The sequence below is a fragment of the Salvelinus fontinalis genome, chromosome 39 (assembly GCF_029448725.1).
Source record: "Salvelinus fontinalis isolate EN_2023a chromosome 39, ASM2944872v1, whole genome shotgun sequence".
NCBI lineage: Eukaryota > Metazoa > Chordata > Actinopteri > Salmoniformes > Salmonidae > Salvelinus > Salvelinus fontinalis.
This window is the reverse complement of record NC_074703.1, coordinates 25,642,498-25,661,223: the sequence shown is the minus strand read 5'-3', so window position 1 is coordinate 25,661,223 and position 18,726 is coordinate 25,642,498. Positions and strand designations below refer to the sequence as shown.

At 45.6% G+C, this 18,726-nt stretch overlaps 1 protein-coding gene across 2 annotated transcripts in view; it reads left to right on the top strand.

Moving 5' to 3' along the window:
- LOC129838915 (cGMP-inhibited 3',5'-cyclic phosphodiesterase 3A-like) overlaps positions 1 to 18,726 on the top strand; it is a 104,660-nt gene that overhangs the window by 66,237 nt on the left and 19,697 nt on the right. For both annotated transcript variants that reach the window (XM_055906188.1, XM_055906187.1), the window contains 4 exons: positions 6,249 to 6,506; positions 10,804 to 10,961; positions 12,444 to 12,571; positions 12,967 to 13,201. In XM_055906188.1, coding sequence (XP_055762163.1) covers positions 6,249 to 6,506; positions 10,804 to 10,961; positions 12,444 to 12,571; positions 12,967 to 13,201 — 779 coding nt within the window. The remainder of the gene's footprint in view (positions 1 to 6,248; positions 6,507 to 10,803; positions 10,962 to 12,443; positions 12,572 to 12,966; positions 13,202 to 18,726) is intronic.

Sequence of the window (18,726 nt, the reverse complement as noted above, 5' to 3'; positions counted from 1 at the left end):
TCCCTCCCTCCCTCCCTCCCTCCCTCCCTCCCTCCCTCCCGAGCCTCCCTCCCTCCCTCCCTCCCTCCCAGGGACTTGAGCCAGCCACACAGAGTCCATTACTGCCAGGTAATGGTTGAATGTCACAACCACAGGATGTCGTTAAAGACCTGAGTGAAGCGACCTCTAATGGGTTTTGTTCAGGTTGAGCTGATTTCACACAGCAATAGAGATAGGCCACGTCTCAAATGGTACCCTATTCCCTATGCAGTGCACTACTTTTGACCAGGGCCCATAGCTAGGGTATCACAAAATCAGGCCACTTTGAGGAATCTATTAGCTCTCTCGTTCCGCATTGCTGTTCGATCTGTTTGGTGAGTCAGTCATCAGGGTTACAGTGTTTGAGGAGTTAATACGAGGTGTTTATTAAGTAAGCAAGATGATCAGGATGAATCATTTGTACTGCTTATATAAGAGTTTCTGTACAGGAGTGGGACACTGGTGTCTATCCCGGTTTCAACTCTCTGTAACTGCTATAAAACATCTCCGAAGTGCTGTTTTTGAATCTGTGTTTGTGTGTGAGAGAGAGAGAGAGATTTATTTATCTGGTATCTCATCTGATCACACAGCCGTTTGACCTGAGAATGTGGGAAATGTCCGTCCTGTGCTCTGCTGCGGTCGGTTGTTTATGATGCTGCTGTGTTTACCGAACACTGAGAGGGAGTATTATTGGAGGCCGACAGAGACATGAGAGATAGAGAGAGGGGAGAGAGATGGAATATGCGGAAGCCTCCCACACAAAGGAGTTGCAAGGTCTCCCGTCCACTTACCCTCTCTCCTCTCGCTCACGCTCAAAAATAAATCACTCAATATAGAGTTACTGTGCTCTCTCTTCCTTTTTGCCACATCTAACCCTGAAGCTTGTGATGAAACACACAGACACACATCGACAAAGTCATAGAACTAACTAGTGCTGTGTCTCAATAGTATATAGTGGCTTCCTCTCCTTGTCTCCTCTCCTTCATTTGCTCTGACCTAAATGCACAGAATGGGTCAGAGTGGCGCAGTTTGACGTTTATTGTCAGAGGTCTTGTCCTAGAGGCAGAACTGTTGAGATAGGCCAGCTGCAAAGTCAAAATTGGCTAGATTGTAAAAATGTATTAAAACTAAAATGTGCTCTTTGGTCTTAATTTCGAAAATCAGATTTTATGACTTTGTGGCTATGCCAGCTAGTGACCACTCTGCAGAGCTGCCTCCAGAGCAAGATTAATGACGGAAAGAAACTAACCTGCCAGAGAGATATGGTGGATATCTACTAGGTTCCCAAATCCAGTACTTTCACATCAGTGCATATAAGATGTAGGATCTTAATTTGATCACACTTTTGTTGCTCAGAATTTTCCTGCCCCGCAGGAAATGTATACACACTTTGTGATTTACGTAAATTCTATGAAAACCCACTCTAAGACACGGTTATATTAACAGTATTGCACTTTTCATGTAGCATACTTTTGGCATAGCCTATCCACCAATCAAGCAACATTATGGACTACACTGTTGCTGCAGGATTTATTTTGCTGTGACAGTATAAGTCAACTTAAAATCCAACATCTGTAGGAAGGAAAGTAGATATGGGAAGGATACCACTTTTAGACAATTGAGATTCACCCTATGAAGCACAGTTTATAGTGGCCATTTGCTTTCACAGATTCCCTGGTTGAAATGGCTCCACTATGAAATATGAAAGGGAAAAAACCTCTCCTCTCAGTTGCAAAGGTGTGAAAAAAAGTTCCAGCGGAAAAAATGGTCAGAAAGAAACCCTACAGTTTATGTTTTTGCAGTAATTCAGGACAGGAAATACCAGATTGAATGTTGTGATGCTTTCCCTGAGCACTGTGTAATTGGCCATGGCTGCTAGGGGAGTGTGTTAGGGGAGTGTGTGTGTGTGTCTGTTATTTCCCAGGACTGTGGAGAGTGATTCTTGGCGCTTGGATCTGATTCTAATGATGTTGCTTACAGTAAATCCAGCTATGCTCTGTACCGTAAAGAAAAGGGTAATGGGGATACCTAGTCAGTTGTACAACTGAATGCATTCAACTGAAATGTGTCTTCCACATTTCACCCAAGCCCTCTGAATCAGAGAGGTGTGGGGGGGGGGGGTGTTAATCGACATCCAAGAGCTCAGTCTACTGCTGTGGACGTGCCTTTTACTAAACAAACCCTTTTTTGTCTGCTGAACTGGTACAGACCGGAAACAGAGAGTAGAGAGGAGAGAAACAGAAAGGAAAGAGAAGTGAAAGGAAAGGAGCTGTAGGAGGCCAGGAAGATTGGAGAGCAGCCTGATCACTAGGAATTAACTTACATTTCGGACGTTTGAAAAGGTCCTGAGAACGTCGATATATGCCTTCCTCCACACTCACAAAAAAGAATGACAAGCGATTGCCCAGAACTCATGATGCTCGGAGCCGGAGCGTGCTGCTTAGAACACTGCACCACCGCAGTTCACAATGCTCCAGCAAGCCGTGAGAATAATTGATGCTAATATCGCGTTGTTTTTAATTATTTTGTTTTAAGCCTTTCCCAAACCATAGCCCTAACCTCAACCAATCGGAATGAATGCCGAAACCCCTCAAATTAATTGTTTTCATTGTTCCCCCCTAATCAGGGACTGATTTTGACCTGGGACACCAGGTGGGTGCAATTGATTATCAGGTAGAACAGAAAACCAGCAGGCTCCGGACCTCGTAGGGTAAGAGTTGAACACCCCCGGCCAAAACTGTTACCCTTTGAGTTGTTTTTGTTTTAACCCTATAACCACGCGGAATTAATGCTTGAAAAATAGACGTTCATCCGTAATATGTGGAATTTCGAAGGGAAACGATGAGATCTTGTTGCAGCGAGAGCGACATGTTGACATTGACAGGCAACTGGCGTCCAGGTGTCCATTATGGCTCAACTCTGCTATGACAGGAGGTGCCCATTATGGGTCTACTCTGACACGGCATGGATGACCTTTTGACATGAAGCATGTGCTGTATTGGTGAACGGGTCAGTGCACTGATCCGCCCTGGCGACTGCTGTTGGGTGGTCTCAGGAAACTCAACATGGATTTATTGTGAAGTTTTGTCTAACATCTGGACTTCCAGGAATAAGGTCCATCTCCACCTCCAAAAACAAGATAAAACACCATCTGTCCCTCTTGTCTCATTTATGGTAAATAGAGCAGGGTTTCACAACACTCGGTCCTAGCAGGGGATGTTGCTGCCTGGTCCCTCAGATTTCACAAGTGACAAATACAGGGGGTTTTGACATAAGACACCAGCTCTTCCACTCTCCCACTGAACACTCACCAGACATAGCCAGGTAGCTGTGGAGTTGTCATGTTGTGTTATTGTGACTCCCTCTACTGTCCCTGTGTGATTGAGATGGTCACTTCTGTCCAGGCTGCTCTCGTCCTCTCCCATCACTCCCTAGGTTATTTATACAATTATCAGGTCTGTAGGAGTAGAGCAGTCACACACGCGTAAACGGACACGCACACACAGCAACAGAGACATGGTCACAAAGCCGGAGATGTTCCAGCCAGCAATGATCCGTACTCTAACAGTGTACTGTTGTGATGCGTTAGATTAGTTTAGTCTAGTCTCCATTGACTCCTGGGGATGGCGGTTAGTGGTCCTGTACGTGGCTCAGTTCATAAGAGCATGGCACTAGCAACACCAGAGTTGTCGGTTCAATTCCCACTGGGGTCACATACCAAAATGTGTGCACTGTTGTCACTTTGGGTCAAACTGTCAGCAACGTAAATGGCATATATTACAGTACTGTAATGGCCAATTTTATTCAAGCATACTAGACTTTGGATACATGTTTACTGTGTAGGTGATACATTTTTTTTCTTGTTTTTGGACTTTCTGGATCATTTGCTTATTGGTATTGTGTTGATATTGTATTACTGCACTGTAGGTGTTAGAAACACAAGCATTTCGCTGCACCTACTGTATTCTGCTAATCGGTGTATGTGACCAATAAACTGTGATTTGATATTGTCTCTCAGATATAAAAAAATTAAAACTTGCTGTGAAGTAAAATCCTAGTAGTCACCATCATAGTAGTACATTCAAGTATACATCATACTTGTTTCTACTTTACATACTGATAGGTTTGGATTGATGAACTTTAAATCCTTATTAATCATTAGTTGTAATAGAGAAATACCATAGCCGAGGGTCTACACCAGAGGTTAATGGTTATCTGTAGGAGGAAGGTATATGGTGGGGGCAATTTAGCTTGGAATGTTCTGAGTGCAGGGAAAGTGATCACATGTGGCAGGCATTGATAAGGGGAGAGAGTCATGGATTAGTGATGAAGGAGGTCGAGGTCAGGTCAGGTCACGTTAAGGGAGAAGGAAAAGTTTATGGCCTGTATTACTTAGTTTCCTGCGTAAGCAATAAAGATACAATGTTTGTTCAGATGTGTCGGAGGAGACTCAGCATAGAGAAAGGGTTAAATAGCAGTGCTTATGTGAACAATGTTTTTGTCTAATGCAGCTGTATTGATCCTCTGGGAAGAATCAACTTGGTTAAGCTTTCATAGTGTCCATGGAGTTTTTTTACTCTGAGAATTAGAACCTAACACTACATTTTCATTATGTAGGTCTCAAAATATGTAGTGAACAAACCAGTTGACATGTAAAATTCTATATATTTACCAAATGTTGAAGTGATCATCAATTAAGAGCAGTTGGATTAAGGGCGTTTCACTCATCGTTTTGAGGCATAGTTCGAATCAGAGTTTGACTATTTATTACATTGTATTTTTGTCATTTGATCCGGGTTGGTTTCACATTGCCAAAATTGTCAAATGAACAGAAATTCCTAAAACAAAATATTAAAAAAGTTAGGAAAAAACAATTTGGTGTGAAAGCCTCTTAAGTAATAGTAAAATGTATTTTAACAAAAGAGAATAGAATCATAAAATTGTATGAACGTGTATTGCAATGTGAAACGTGTATTTCTAGATGAAACACTAAGTTTTGTGAAAAGTTGACTGTATGATTTGTTGTGTTGTACTTTTAGAAAAAAATGCCTTTTTGATGATCTGTTTTGAGTTTTGTATGAAGAGTTGTACAAATGTACCACAGACTTGCACCAAAGCAATTTAAAAAACGATGTGTGTTTGCTTGCGTGTGTGTGTGCCCGTGTGTATGTGACCATCGAGCGGAAGCTTAACCTTTATTGCCTCAGTACACACAGCTGTGTGGATTCGTATGGAGTTAGGAGTTGTCTTGGATAAGATTAGTTGCTTCCATGCTTAGAGAGTAAACAATGTCAGCTGCTCTTCCATCATCTTAATAAGAGATCTATCGTATCTAAATATTATTTTGACTAGTGCTAGCAGTAGTGTGGTAGCCTGGCGTTTGGTCTGAACGTTTTATGCATTTTCTTCATATGTGTCTCTGTGTGTTGAGCAAGTTTTGTCTTGAGCCACAGCTGTCTTTGTTAGTTCCAGCTTTACACTGGCAAGAGCCCACCTCAATGGGCTCCAAAATGGATAACATGTGTTGCAGATGCAAAGACATCCCATTGAAGAGCAGTGTCCTGCTGTGAAACTGTCTCCCCGACATGGCTTCCTGTCTGCTTTAATGTCAGATTTCAGAGTGCATGCATCTGGCTGCCAAAACATAGAGGCCCCTGTCACAAACAGCGTGTTTAGTATGTGTGTGTGACCCACAGAAGATAGTCTGTTGCCACAGCAACCACTGGTCTGTTTATTCGATCAAGGCCTTGCCAATACACAGTTGTTAATGGGCGCTGGAGTGACACAGAAGCGCACACACACACTGTCCTGGGATATGTATGGAATGAATGTAGATTCCAAGGAATGTCAGGATGAAATGCTAAGATTCAGACTCATCCTTCCTTCTTACTCGCTGGTTGTGTTTTCTCTGACACTCTTACAGATATGAAATTAGTTAAAGGAGGATATAATGTCTCCTCCTTCCCCCATTACTCCCTTTAATATCTCTCCCCCCTCTCTCTTAACCACACACACACAGGTACGTATCAGGGCAGAGGCAGAAACGGAATGGTGTGCGTCACCTTTGCACCGCGTCAGCTTTCCTGAACTGGAGATGCGCTAACTGACCGTCTTTCTCTCCCCTACACTCCCTTCCTCATTGTCCCTTCTCCTTCCCTTCCCTCTCTCTCTCTCTCTCCCTCCCTCTTTCTCTCTCCACCCCCTCTCTCCATCCTTCTCTTTTCCTTAAGTCGTCGGGCACCAGTGTGTTGGTGGACATAGCGGTGATGGGGGAAGCCCATGGATTGATCTCAGACCTGCTGGCGGACCCCTCTCTGCCCCCCAACACCTGCAGTTCCCTGCGGGCTGTCAGTAACCTGCTCAGTACCCAGATCAGTTTGCAGCCGCTGCACCGGCCTCGAATCAGCCCTCTGCAGGCACTCAGCGACACACACACCTGCTCCGACTCCGAGGACTGGCCAGAGAGAGAGAAACTGGCCATCCCAAAGGTAAAAGCTACTGTACTTTTCTAGACACATGTAAGTATGTATAGTATGTACGCATAAACACATACATACACCCACACAGGTTTTGAGCGCGCATGAAAAATCTGACATTTTTTATTCTGCCGATTTAATTAACTAACTTTTCAATGAGCTTTGCGCTTTGCTAGCACTCCTCTCACACACACACACACACACACACACACACGCGCACGCACGCACGCACGCACGCACGCACGCACGCACGCACGCACGCACGCACGCACGCACGCACGCACACACACACACACACACACACACACACACACACACACACACACACACACACACACACACACACACACACACACACACACACACACACACACACCATGCCTCCTCTCAACCTCATCCACACACACACACACATCCCCATTTCACCTCCCCATGCTGGAAAGACTCTATAATGTAATGAGCAGTGACGCACATTCCCACAGAAGGCTTTTAATGTTTTACAAGGCCAGCACTTCAAAATGCATGCAGGCACTTAGTGCGGAGGTGAGACTAAATAAAGCGTGTGTGATGCTATGCAGGATACCCAGAGAAGCTTAAGCAGCCTCATTGAACTCTTTATTGATTCTACTGATGTAGTTACTGTAGGGTTATGTAGGCTGTAACTAGGGCCCGGTTTTTCCTTGTCAGGTGACGTTTTCAAGCCAGGGAAAAACGTTGGGTTCGTGGTATGGCTCATAGACACCAAAGCATTGCACTAGTCATTGTGGCTAGTCACCTATGAACATAGCCATAATACCGAGTGTACGCTGTGTATTCGGTCAAATGCTATATACTTTTTTTTACTTGAATTGAATTACTTCTTTGGGGTTATTATATCATAACAGCCAGTTCTTTACAGACATATAGCTCCTGTATCGGTCCTCAAACCCTACTCCCTATAACTACTATGCACACATGTGCTTAGCTTTACATCAGCAGTCTAGACCCCACTACCAATCTGTCTCTTCCTCTGTGCTATCTCACCATCTACTGTATCTGATACTGTAGGGCTCTACTCTCCTAGCTAGACTGTTGACCACATTTCTGCTCTCCACTCACTCCAGACTCTCAGCCTGTGAATTAAAGGTGATATTCTGGCATTTCTGAGTGCAGACCAACACCACTGAGAGTCTCTGGTTCCTGAGCTGCTGCTGTTTTATCTGGGGTTCTCCACACCTGTGTCAACACAGAGTCTATCTGAATAAAACAGTGTCCGTCCAACATAAGGAACGAGAGTTCACCCCCCCCCCCCCCCCTTACTCTCTCTGATGGTTAAAAGTAATCAAAACACAACTTAGAGAAGGTCGTAGTGAGGAGGTGAGGCCCTTACATCTGCTACCCAGTCCTCACTGCCCCTTTACTTCCTTCTTCCTTCCCTCGAATCCGAATAATGGTTTGTTTAAGGGGATGTCTGGTTGTGCAGTTCTGTCTCTGTTTATTGTATAAGAGCCGTTTCAACGTCGTGAAGCTCGGTCTGCTAGACAAAACACTTGTAATTTCAGAGAAGAGATGTGCTACTCCGGAATATTGGAGTTTCCTTTTTTGGGGATTTCCCTCCTGAAAGGGAGTGTGTGTGTGTGTGTGTGTGTGTGTGTGGACGTGTTTAACTATTCTTGTGGGGACCAGAAGTCCCTACAAGAATAGTAAACAAAGTAAAAATTGTCCAACTGGGGACATTTTGTTAGTCCCCACAAGGTCAAATGCTATTTCTAGGGGGTTTAGGGTTAAGGTTAGAATTAAGTTAAATATTAAGGTTAGGAGCTAGGGTTAGTTGTAGGGTTAGGAGCTAGGGTTAGGTTTAGGGTTAGGATAAAGTTTAGGTTTTTGGGTTAGGGTTAAGGTTAAGGTTAGGGTTAGGGTAAGAGTACGGGTTAGGATTAGGGTTAGGGGTTAGGGAAAATAGGATTTTGAATGGGACTGAATTGTATGTCCCCACAAGGTTAGCTGTACAAGACTGTGTGTGTGTGTGTGTGTGTCGGTGGTAACTCAGTCTGAGGGCCTAAGGGCCTAGGACAGAGAGAGACTAGCTAAATGCAGTCCAGAGGAAAAGCTGTTTCGCTTGCACTGTGTACTTCTGACGATAATGGGTTTAGATTAGAGAAGTTATTTATTGCTTTTTCTTTGGACAAATGCAGCCAAACCAATGTTTTGTATTAGACTGTGGTGAAAAACAAACAAATAGTCGCTTCAAGTTCAGCATCCCAGGCGTATGTAACAATTGTATAGTCATGGAAAATGTAGCTTATTCTTAAACCAAGGCACTCTCACCAGAAAATGTATTAATTGTATTAAATATACTGAACAAAAATATAAACGCAACATGTAAAGTGTTGGTCCCATGTTTCATGAGTTAAAATAAAAGATCCCCAAAATGTTCCATACGCACAAAAAGCTTATTTCTCTCAAATTTAGTGCACAAGTGTGTTTACATCCATGTTAGTGAGCATTTCTCCTTTGCCAAGATAATCCATCCACCTGACAGGTGTGGCATATCAAGAAGCTGATTAAACAGCATGGTCATTACACAGGTGCACCTTGTGCTGGGGACAATAAAAGCTGCAGTTTTGTCACACCACACACCGCCACAAATTTTGAGGAAGCGTGCAATTGGCATGCTGACTGCAGGAATGCTCACCAGAGCTGCTGCCAGAGAATGTAATGTTAATTTCTCTACCATAAGCCACCTCCAACGTAATTTTAGAGAACTTGGCAGTACGTCTAACCGGCCTCACAACCGCAGACCACATGTAACCATGCCAGCCCAGGCCCTCCACATCCGGATTCACCTGCGGGATCATCTGAGACCAGCCACCCGGACAGCTGATGAAACTCAGGAGTAGTTCTGTCTGTAATAATGCTCTTTTTTTTGTGGGGAAAAAGTAATTCTGATTGGCTGGGCCTGGCTCCCTAGTGGGTGGGCCTGGCTCCCAAGTGGGTGGGCCTATGCCCTCCCAGGCCCAGACATGACTGCGCTCCTGCTCAGTCATGTGACATCCATAGATTATCGCCTAAAGAATTGATTTCATTTGACTGATTTCCTTCTAGAACTGTAACTTAGTAAAATCGTTAACCGTTGCGTTTCTCTGATATATTTTTGTTCAATATAGTTTTATTCACTAGTACTTTATGCATTGCAAAGTAGTATTGACGTGCTATTAGACCCAGAAAGATTTCAGAATAGATTCAATGAGGTAATGTTTAGAGCCCACTAGACACAAACCAGGGGTGATATGAGGAAGTTGACCCCTCCCCCTTGGCCGTGACACAGACTGTCTTTGTGAGTAACTGAAAGAGACGTGGCTCACCTCGATAGCATCAGACATCTGGACCTCTGTAACCCTTTAAATCCTGCTCTGAGCCTCTGAGTCTGTGAGCCAATCACCCTGTGTCTATCTCACCATCAGGTCATATGAATGTCATAAGGACGGCAATGACTGTACTCATATCATAACCAATGGAAATACTAATCCATGGTCCTGAGAGAGAGGCTTTAGAAAGAGTAGGGTGACAAGACTGTCCCGGTATGCACAGGGTGTGTGTGTTTCAGATGGATTAATATGCCAGGAAGCACACACACACACACATATGCATACACACACACCCACACGCACACACGCACATATGCATACACACATACAAGCCCAGGAAAGAGTGAAATATGAATGTTCCTGTCAGCAAGGCTTTTCTCTGGTTCTGTTCTCTCTCTCTTTAGTCAATGAACAATGGTGCTTTTATCCTCTACTTTAAAACATATCTTTCCAAATCATAGATAAAATGAGTTTCATTAAGATTAAGTTAGTACTAGACTATACAGTATGCTTTGTATCATCACAACCTTTTTTTCATTCAAACTAATCTCTCAAGCATGTGTTATGTTATTTGGACGGATAATAATGAATCACGCAGTCATTGGAAGATTTGACCTGGCACAGATTTCTTTTGTCACATTTTTTGCCACATGACTCTGGGGACATTCCTCCAGGTCTGCCATCTGTCACGTTCCCTTATCAACCGGAAAACCATCATCTGCCGTCCTCAAATGTTCTTCTCCTTTCATAATGTTTGTCTGTAGAGGTGGACCTCTGGTCTTCCGTCCAGGTTGTTGTTGGTGCACAGTAGAGAATCAAATGTTTACAAGGAGATGCATTTTGCTACACCCAGAGTAACATCTGCGAAATATGTGTATGTGACAAATAACATTTGATTTGATTGGATTGGCTGTTCAGAGAGCTGGACCTGACCCACAACTTTATATGTGTGTGTGTTGTAGCGTCTGAGACGGAGCCTGCCTCCAGGCCTGCTGAGAAGGATCTCCTCTACATGGACCACCACCACCTCAGCTACAGGTCTTCCCACCATAGAACCAGGACCCGTACGCAGAGACCGCTCTGCCAGCATCAAACCCCTCCACGACAGTCCACCATGCAGGTAGCCTACACTATCCCCTTCTACCCTTTTCTCTCTCTCTCTCTCTCACACATTCCCCTCTTCTTTCCCTCTCTCCTCTTTCTCTCTCGCCCCTCTCTCTCTCTCTTTCCCTCTTTTTCTCCTTCTCACTCTCTCACTCCTTTTCCCTCTCTCTCTCTCTTTACATCCAGACGTCAGACTTGCTTCCTGCTGCTCGAGTAGCTTTCTCGTAGGGGTCATCCTGAGGCCAGCGGTCCTCATAAGGTCCTCCGCAGCTGCAAACCCTCCTCCTTTATGGCCCGTCACAAGAGTGAAATATTAGACCTATAATGCATGTGCAACACTGATATATTTTCTTCGCGGTGAATGACGGATGGGTCATGTGGGAGTTTGAACTGGAGAACGTAGGATGTTATATGTGTATGTCTGTCTTTGAAGGAGACTGGTCTGTTTGTGGCTCCAGTCCTGTGGAGTGTTCCTCCAAGGCAGCTGGCCTACATCTGTACAGAGCCTGTGTTTTAGCATCCAGCAGTCTGTTGCCCAATCCTAAACTGACCCTAATCCTCTACTTCCTACCCTATACTCTCTAACCCCTACCTCCTTCCACTTTGTAGATCCTAAAGATTTGGTGTATGTGTAAGACTATGCGTAACAAATACGCAGAATAAACCACCTAACCTGAGATGATGACATTGTATGAGACATACAGATGATAATGCACACCACTTTTGGGATTCATTCCATTTCCATTTTGTGTCAGGCTCAGAACTGGCTGTTCTCCCCGGGGACCAATCTGTGTTGTTCTGGCCAAAACAAGATGCCTTTTGGTGCTATTATTTATCATCTAAATTGTTCCTCTGTTTGAGATATTGGTTGAAGGTCAGAGTTGAACAATTAATCCTGAAGTCAGATGGGTATCTGCAGACTTCAGTCTGGCTCTTTGGCGGCTTCCTGGAGACTAAACGTTCGAGAATAAATGCCCCAGGGAGATTTATATCCTGTGTGTCAGAGCAGGCTTAAAATACTGCTGGGGTCACCACCCAGTACACTCATAGAAAAAAGGGTTATTCGGCTGTCCCCTTAGGAGAACCCTTTTTGGTTCCAGGTAGAACCCTTTTTGGTTCCAGATTGGACCCTTTCGGGTTCAATGTAGAACCCTCTGTGGAAATGGTTCTACATGGAACCCAAAGGGGTTATTCAAAGGGTTCTCCTATGGGGACAGCGGAAGAACCCTTTTAGGTTCCAGATAGGGTTCATGTTGGGGGGGGGGGGGGGGGTCATGTTGTAGAGATGATGGTATTATGGTGGTGTCTGATCTGCAACTCTTCAGCAACAATGGAAGTGGAATAGATGCTCTGTTTAATTGTGAAAAGCAACACAGTTCACCATAACAGCGTTCAACAGACTGTTTCCCTTTACAGTGCAGACAGTCTGTGGTTCTGATATCCTGTGTGTTAGAGTATTGTGACTTACTGAGGTTTTGATTTCCTGTGTGTTTTCCAGCATGGTGAACAGCGAGTCGTGGAACAGCTCTGTAATGCTCACCATCTCGAAGAGTCGCTCCATGTCTGCCTCCTACTCTGCTTCAGCCACCTCCAACCACCTCTACAACAGACGAATGACCAGACCAGGTGTGTGTGAGTGTGTGTGTGTAGACACTTTGAGTGACAAACAGAGAGTGACATTTGTGTCCCATCAGAACAGAACAGGTCATTTAGAATGATTCAAATGTTATGGGGCCATGTAGGAGATGCAAGAGACGGGTTAACCCATTCTCTGTCCATTCAGTGTGTGTGTGTGTGTGTGTGTGTGTGTGTGTGTGTGTGTGTGTGTGTGTGTGTGTGTGTGTGTGTGTGTGTGTGTGTGTGTGTGTGTGTGTGTGTGTGTGTGTGTGTGTCGGTGCATATGTGTACTTGTGTGTGGGCAGTATGTGCAATTTCTATTTTGTCTTTGTTTAAGTTGTGATCTGATTTGTTACATTTCATTGAACCAGTCTTCCCTCCTAATATCCCTGTTCTCTCTTCAGGTTACCCCTCTTCCAACATATCACCTCTGGCCTCTCCCTGCCACACCCCTTTAGTCCAGGGGACCCCTGTCTCCAGCCCCACCACCAAGTCCTGCTCTGTGGACCTACCGGACCCTGTGGACAGCCAGGGAGAGAGGCCTGTGGGCCCCCAGACCCCACACAGAGCCTTAACACACAGCATCAGTGCACCTAGCTCCACCACACCGCACTGGGGGCCACCATCTCTCTGCAGCAGGTAACAAACACAGACTTACACATTTACACAAAACAGATACTGTCCTTGTTGCTGTCACAAAGCGGTACCACAAACAGAACATACGCACAGAGAAAAGCTTGATCGTCGCATTCTTGCCCGTTACTTCACTGGTAATTGGCAGCGTTGTCTAGAAGACACTGAAGCAGAGACTGAGGAAGTCGTGCATGTAGCTGTAAGCTCAGCCTCGCTGAATCGGAGACGTTGTTTAACGGCATCATGCTGGTTCACTGTCCTGTTTGTGTTTCTGTTCTGTGTGCATGTGTCTTACAATGGGAGATAGATGAGTAACCAGTCACGTCACGAGCCTGTACAGAGAGACAGAGAGAAAGACAAAGAGAGAGCGAGAGAGACAAAGAGAGAGAGAGAGAGACGAAGAGACTTCCTCTGAGGCACATGGACTCACGCCAGAGCGAGAGAGAGAGCAGTGAGATAGTCAAAGAGAGAGAAAGAAATAGATAGACACTTCCTCTGAGGCATATGGACTCACGCCAGAGAGTCACAGAAAAGGTCGAGCTGCAATGTTCTAAGACAAGAGGACATGGATAAGGAGTACAGGTTGTCTTTATAGCGGTGACAAGATGTTCAGTTATTAAAATGAGTGATTTAAGGAAGAAAAGTCCACCACAGAAGAAATACATAAAGACAATAATGAAGGGCTGGATGTGGGAGGGTTATAAGTGTTGAGATGGTAGACATAAATTACACTATAAAGTAAGTGATGGAGGCCAGGGTTGTGTTGTTGACATGGGAAGGGAGTACTGGGGTGTATTCACTAGGAACTAAACGGAAACAAACGGGGAGAGACATACTGTACCTGAACTTGTCCAATAGAAACTCTCGTTTCCATTGTGAAACGTTTTGTTACGGTTTGCACTAGTGGATATGATTGTCTGAGAGAACTTGATGACCTCAGTGCGGCTTTTGATGTTATCGATGTCTGACAGAAGACAGAGGGTGTTCTTTAATGGAAGCCTCTCCAACATAATCCAGGTAGAATCAGGAATTCCCCAGGGCAGCTGTCTAGGCCCCTTCCTTTTTCAATCTTATCTAATGTCTTGCCACTGGCTTTGAGTAAAATCTATATATGCAAACGACTTAACACTACATTTACATTACATTTAAGTCATTTAGCAGACGCTCTTATCCAGAGCGACTTACAAATTGGTGCATTCACCTTATGACATCCAGTGGAACAGCCACTTTACAATAGTGCATCAAGATCTTTTAAGGGGGGGGGGGGGGGTCAGAAGGATTGCTTTATCCTATCCTAGGTATTCCTTAAAGAGGTGGGGTTTCAGGTGTCTCCGGAAGGTGGTGATTGACTCCGCTGTCCTGGCGTCGTGAGGGAGTTTGTTCCACCATTGGGGGGCCAGAGCAGCGAACAGTTTTGACTGGGCTGAGCGGGAACTGTACTTCCTCAGTGGTAGGGAGGCGAGCAGGCCAGAGGTGGATGAACGCAGTGCCCTTGTTTGGGTGTAGGGCCTGATCAGAGCCTGGAGGTACTGAGGTGCCGTTCCCCTCACAGCTCCGTAGGCAAGCACCATGGTCTTGTAGCGGATGCGAGCTTCAACTGGAAGCCAGTGGAGAGAGCGGAGGAGCGGGGTGACGTGAGAGAACTTGGGAAGGTTGAACACCAGACGGGCTGCGGCGTTCTGGATGAGTTGTAGGGGTTTAATGGCACAGGCAGGGAGCCCAGCCAACAGCGAGTTGCAGTAATCCAGACGGGAGATGACAAGTGCCTGGATTAGGACCTGCGCCGCTTCCTGTGTGAGGCAGGGTCGTACTCTGCGGATGTTGTAGAGCATGAACCTACAGGAACGGGCCACCGCCTTGATGTTAGTTGAGAATGACAGGGTGTTGTCCAGGATCACGCCAAGGTTCTTAGCGCTCTGGGAGGAGGACACAATGGAGTTGTCAACCGTGATGGCGAGATCATGGAACGGGCAGTCCTTCCCCGGGAGGAAGAGCAGCTCCGTCTTGCCGAGGTTCAGCTTGAGGTGGTGATCCGTCATCCACACTGATATGTCTGCCAGACATGCAGAGATGCGATTCGCCACCTGGTCATCAGAAGGGGGAAAGGAGAAGATTAATTGTGTGTCGTCTGCATAGCAATGATAGGAGAGACCATGTGAGGTTATGACAGAGCCAAGTGACTTGGTGTATAGCGAGAATAGGAGAGGGCCTAGAACAGAGCCCTGGGGGACACCAGTGGTGAGAGCGCGTGGTGAGGAGACAGATTCTCGCCACGCCACCTGGTAGGAGCGACCTGTCAGGTAGGACGCAATCCAAGCGTGGGCCGCGCCGGAGATGCCCAACTCGGAGAGGGTGGAGAGGAGGATCTGATGGTTCACAGTGTCGAAGGCAGCCGATAGGTCTAGAAGGATGAGAGCAGAGGGGAGAGAGTTAGCTTTAGCAGTGCGGAGCGCCTCTACCACAAGGAGTGAAATTACTGCAATACTTAACAAAGAGCTGCAGTCAGTTTCAGAATGGGTGGCAATAAATAAATTAGTCTTAAATATTTCAAGAACTAAAAGCCTTGTGTTTGGGTTAAATCATTTACTAAACCCTAAACTTCAACTAAATCTTGTAATGAAGAATTTGAAAATTTAGCATATTGAGGTGACTAAACTGCTTGGAATAACCCTGGATTGTAAACTGTAATGGTCAAAACATGTTGATGTAACAGTAGCTAAGATGGTGAGAAGTCTGTCCATAATGAAGCGCTGCTCTGCCTTCTTAATAACCCACTATCAACAAGGCAAGTCCTACAGGCCCTAGTTTTGTCACACCTGGACTACTGCCCAGTCGTGTGGTCAGGAGCCACAAAGAAGGACTTAGGAAAATTGCAATTGGCTCAGAACAGGGCAGCACGGCTGTCCCTTCAATGTACACAGGGTGCCTAGATTAGAAAGCAAGACGGCGCCGATAGAGATGGCAGCTTCGCTTCTAGTCCTGTGCAGTATTTCGTTTTTTTAAATGTATTATTTCTTACATTGTTAGCCCAGAAAACCTTAAGTGTTATTACATACAGCTGGGAAGAACTATTGGATATCAGAGAGACGTCAACTTACCAGCACAACCAGCACGACGACCAGAAATACAACTTTCCCAAAGCTGATCCTTTGTCTGCACCTCCAAGGGCATTTGCGCTGATTCCAGAGGCTGACCCAAAACAACTCCGCCGGAGGAGAGGGTGCCGAAGTGGTCTTCTAGTGAGGCTTCAGATGCGCGCACACCACCCACCGCTTCCGAGTATATTACTCGCTAATGTCCAGCCCCTAGTTAACAAAGTCGACGAAATCAGGGGAAGAGTTGCTTTCCAAAGAGATATCCTGGATTGTAACTTACTCTGTTTCACGGAGACATGGCTAGCTGGGGACATGCTGTTGGAGTCCGTACAGCCAACAGGATTTTCAGTGCATCATGCCGACAGGAATACATATTTCTCCGGTAAGGTAGGGTGGGGGGTGTATGTTTCATGATTAACGACTCATGGTGTAATTGTAACAACAGACAAGAGCTCAAGTCCTTTTGTTCACCTGACCTAGAATTCCTCACAATCAAATGCCAACCGTATTATCTCCCAAGAGAACTCTCCTCGGTTTTCGTCACAGCTGTGTATATCTACCCGTAAGTGAATACCAAGACAGCCATCAAGGAACTTCACTGGACTTCATGCAAACTGGAAACCATATATCCTAAGGCTGCATTTATTGTAGCGGAGTATTTTAACAAAGATAATTTGAGAACAAGGCTACCTAAATTCTATCAGCATATCGATTGCAGTCCATGAGCTAGTAACACGCTCGACCATTGCTACTCTAACTTCCGCGATGCATACAAGGCCCTTCCCCACCCTTCTTTTAGCAAATCCGACCATGACTACATCTTGTTGCTCCCCTCCTATAGGCAGACACTAAAACAGGAAGCGCCCATACTTAGGTCTATCCAACACTGGTCTGACCAATTCCACGCTTCAAGATTGCTTCATCACGTGGACTGGGATATGTTCTGGGTAGCCTCAGGCAATAACATTGACGTATACGCTGACTCGGTGAGCGAGTTTATAAGGAAGTGTATAGGAGATGTTGTACCCACTGTGACTATTAAAACCTTTCCTAACCAGAAACCGTGGATTAATGGCAGCATTTGCGCAAAACTGAAAGCATGTACCACCGCATTTAATCATGGCAAGGCGACTGGAAACATGGCCGAATACAAACAGTGTAGTTATTCCCTCCATAATACAATCAAACAAGCAAAGCGTCAGTATAGAGACAAAGTGGAGTCGCAATTCAACGGCTCAAATACGAGACGTATGTGGCAGCGTCTATAGACAATCACGGATTACAAAAAGAAAACCAGCCCCGTCGCGGACATTGACGTCTTGCTTCCAGACAAATTGAACAACTTCTTTGCGCGCTTTGAGGATAATACAGTGCCACCAACGCGGCCCGCTAACAAAGATGGTGGGCTCTCCTTCTCCGTGGCCGACGTGAGTAATACATTTAAACGTGTTAACCCCTGCAAGGCTGCCGGACCAGATGGCATCCCTTGCCGCATCCTCAGAGCATGCATAGGACAGCTGGCTGGTGTGTTTACGGACATATTCAATCAATCCCTATCCCAGTCTGCTGTCTCCACATGCTTCAAGATGGCCACCATTGTTCCTGTTCCCAAGAAAGCTAAGGTAACTTAACTAAATGACTATCGCTCTGTTGCACTCACTTCTGTCACCATGAAGTGCTTTGAGAGACTAGTAAAGGAGCTTATCACCTCCACCCTACCTGTCACACTAGACCCACTCCAATTTGCTTACCGCCCCAATAGGTCCACAGATGATACAATCGCCATCCCACTGCACACTTTCCTATCCCATCTGGACAAGAGGAATAGCTATGTAAGAATACTGTTCATTGACTACAGCTCAGCATTCAACACCATAATACCCTCTAAACTCTTCATTAAGCTTGAGACCCTGGGTCTTGACCCCGCCCTGTGCAACTGGGTCCTGGACTTCCTGTCGGGCCGCCCCCAGGTGGTGAAGGTCGGAAACGACATCTCCACTCCACTGACCCTCAACACTGGGGCCCCACAAGGCTGCAATCTTAGCCCTCTCCTGTACTCCCTGTTCACCCACGACTGCACGCCTCCAAATCAATCATCAGTTTGCAGACGACACTACAGTGGTAGGCTTGATTACCAACAACAATGAGGCAGCCTACAGGGAGGAGGTGAGGGCCCTCGGAGTGTGGTGTCAGGAAAATAACCTCTTACTCAATGTCAGCAAAACAAAAGAGATGATCGTGGACTTCAGGAAACAGCAGAGGGCACCTCTTCAACAGCACCTCTTCAACTTTAGGAGGCAGAAAAAAAATGTGACTTGTCACCGAAAACCCTCACTGACTTTAACAGGTGCACAATTGAGAGGATACTCTCGGGCTGTATCACTGCCTGGTACGGCAACTGCACCACCCAGAACAGCTGTCACGATCGTGTGGTGG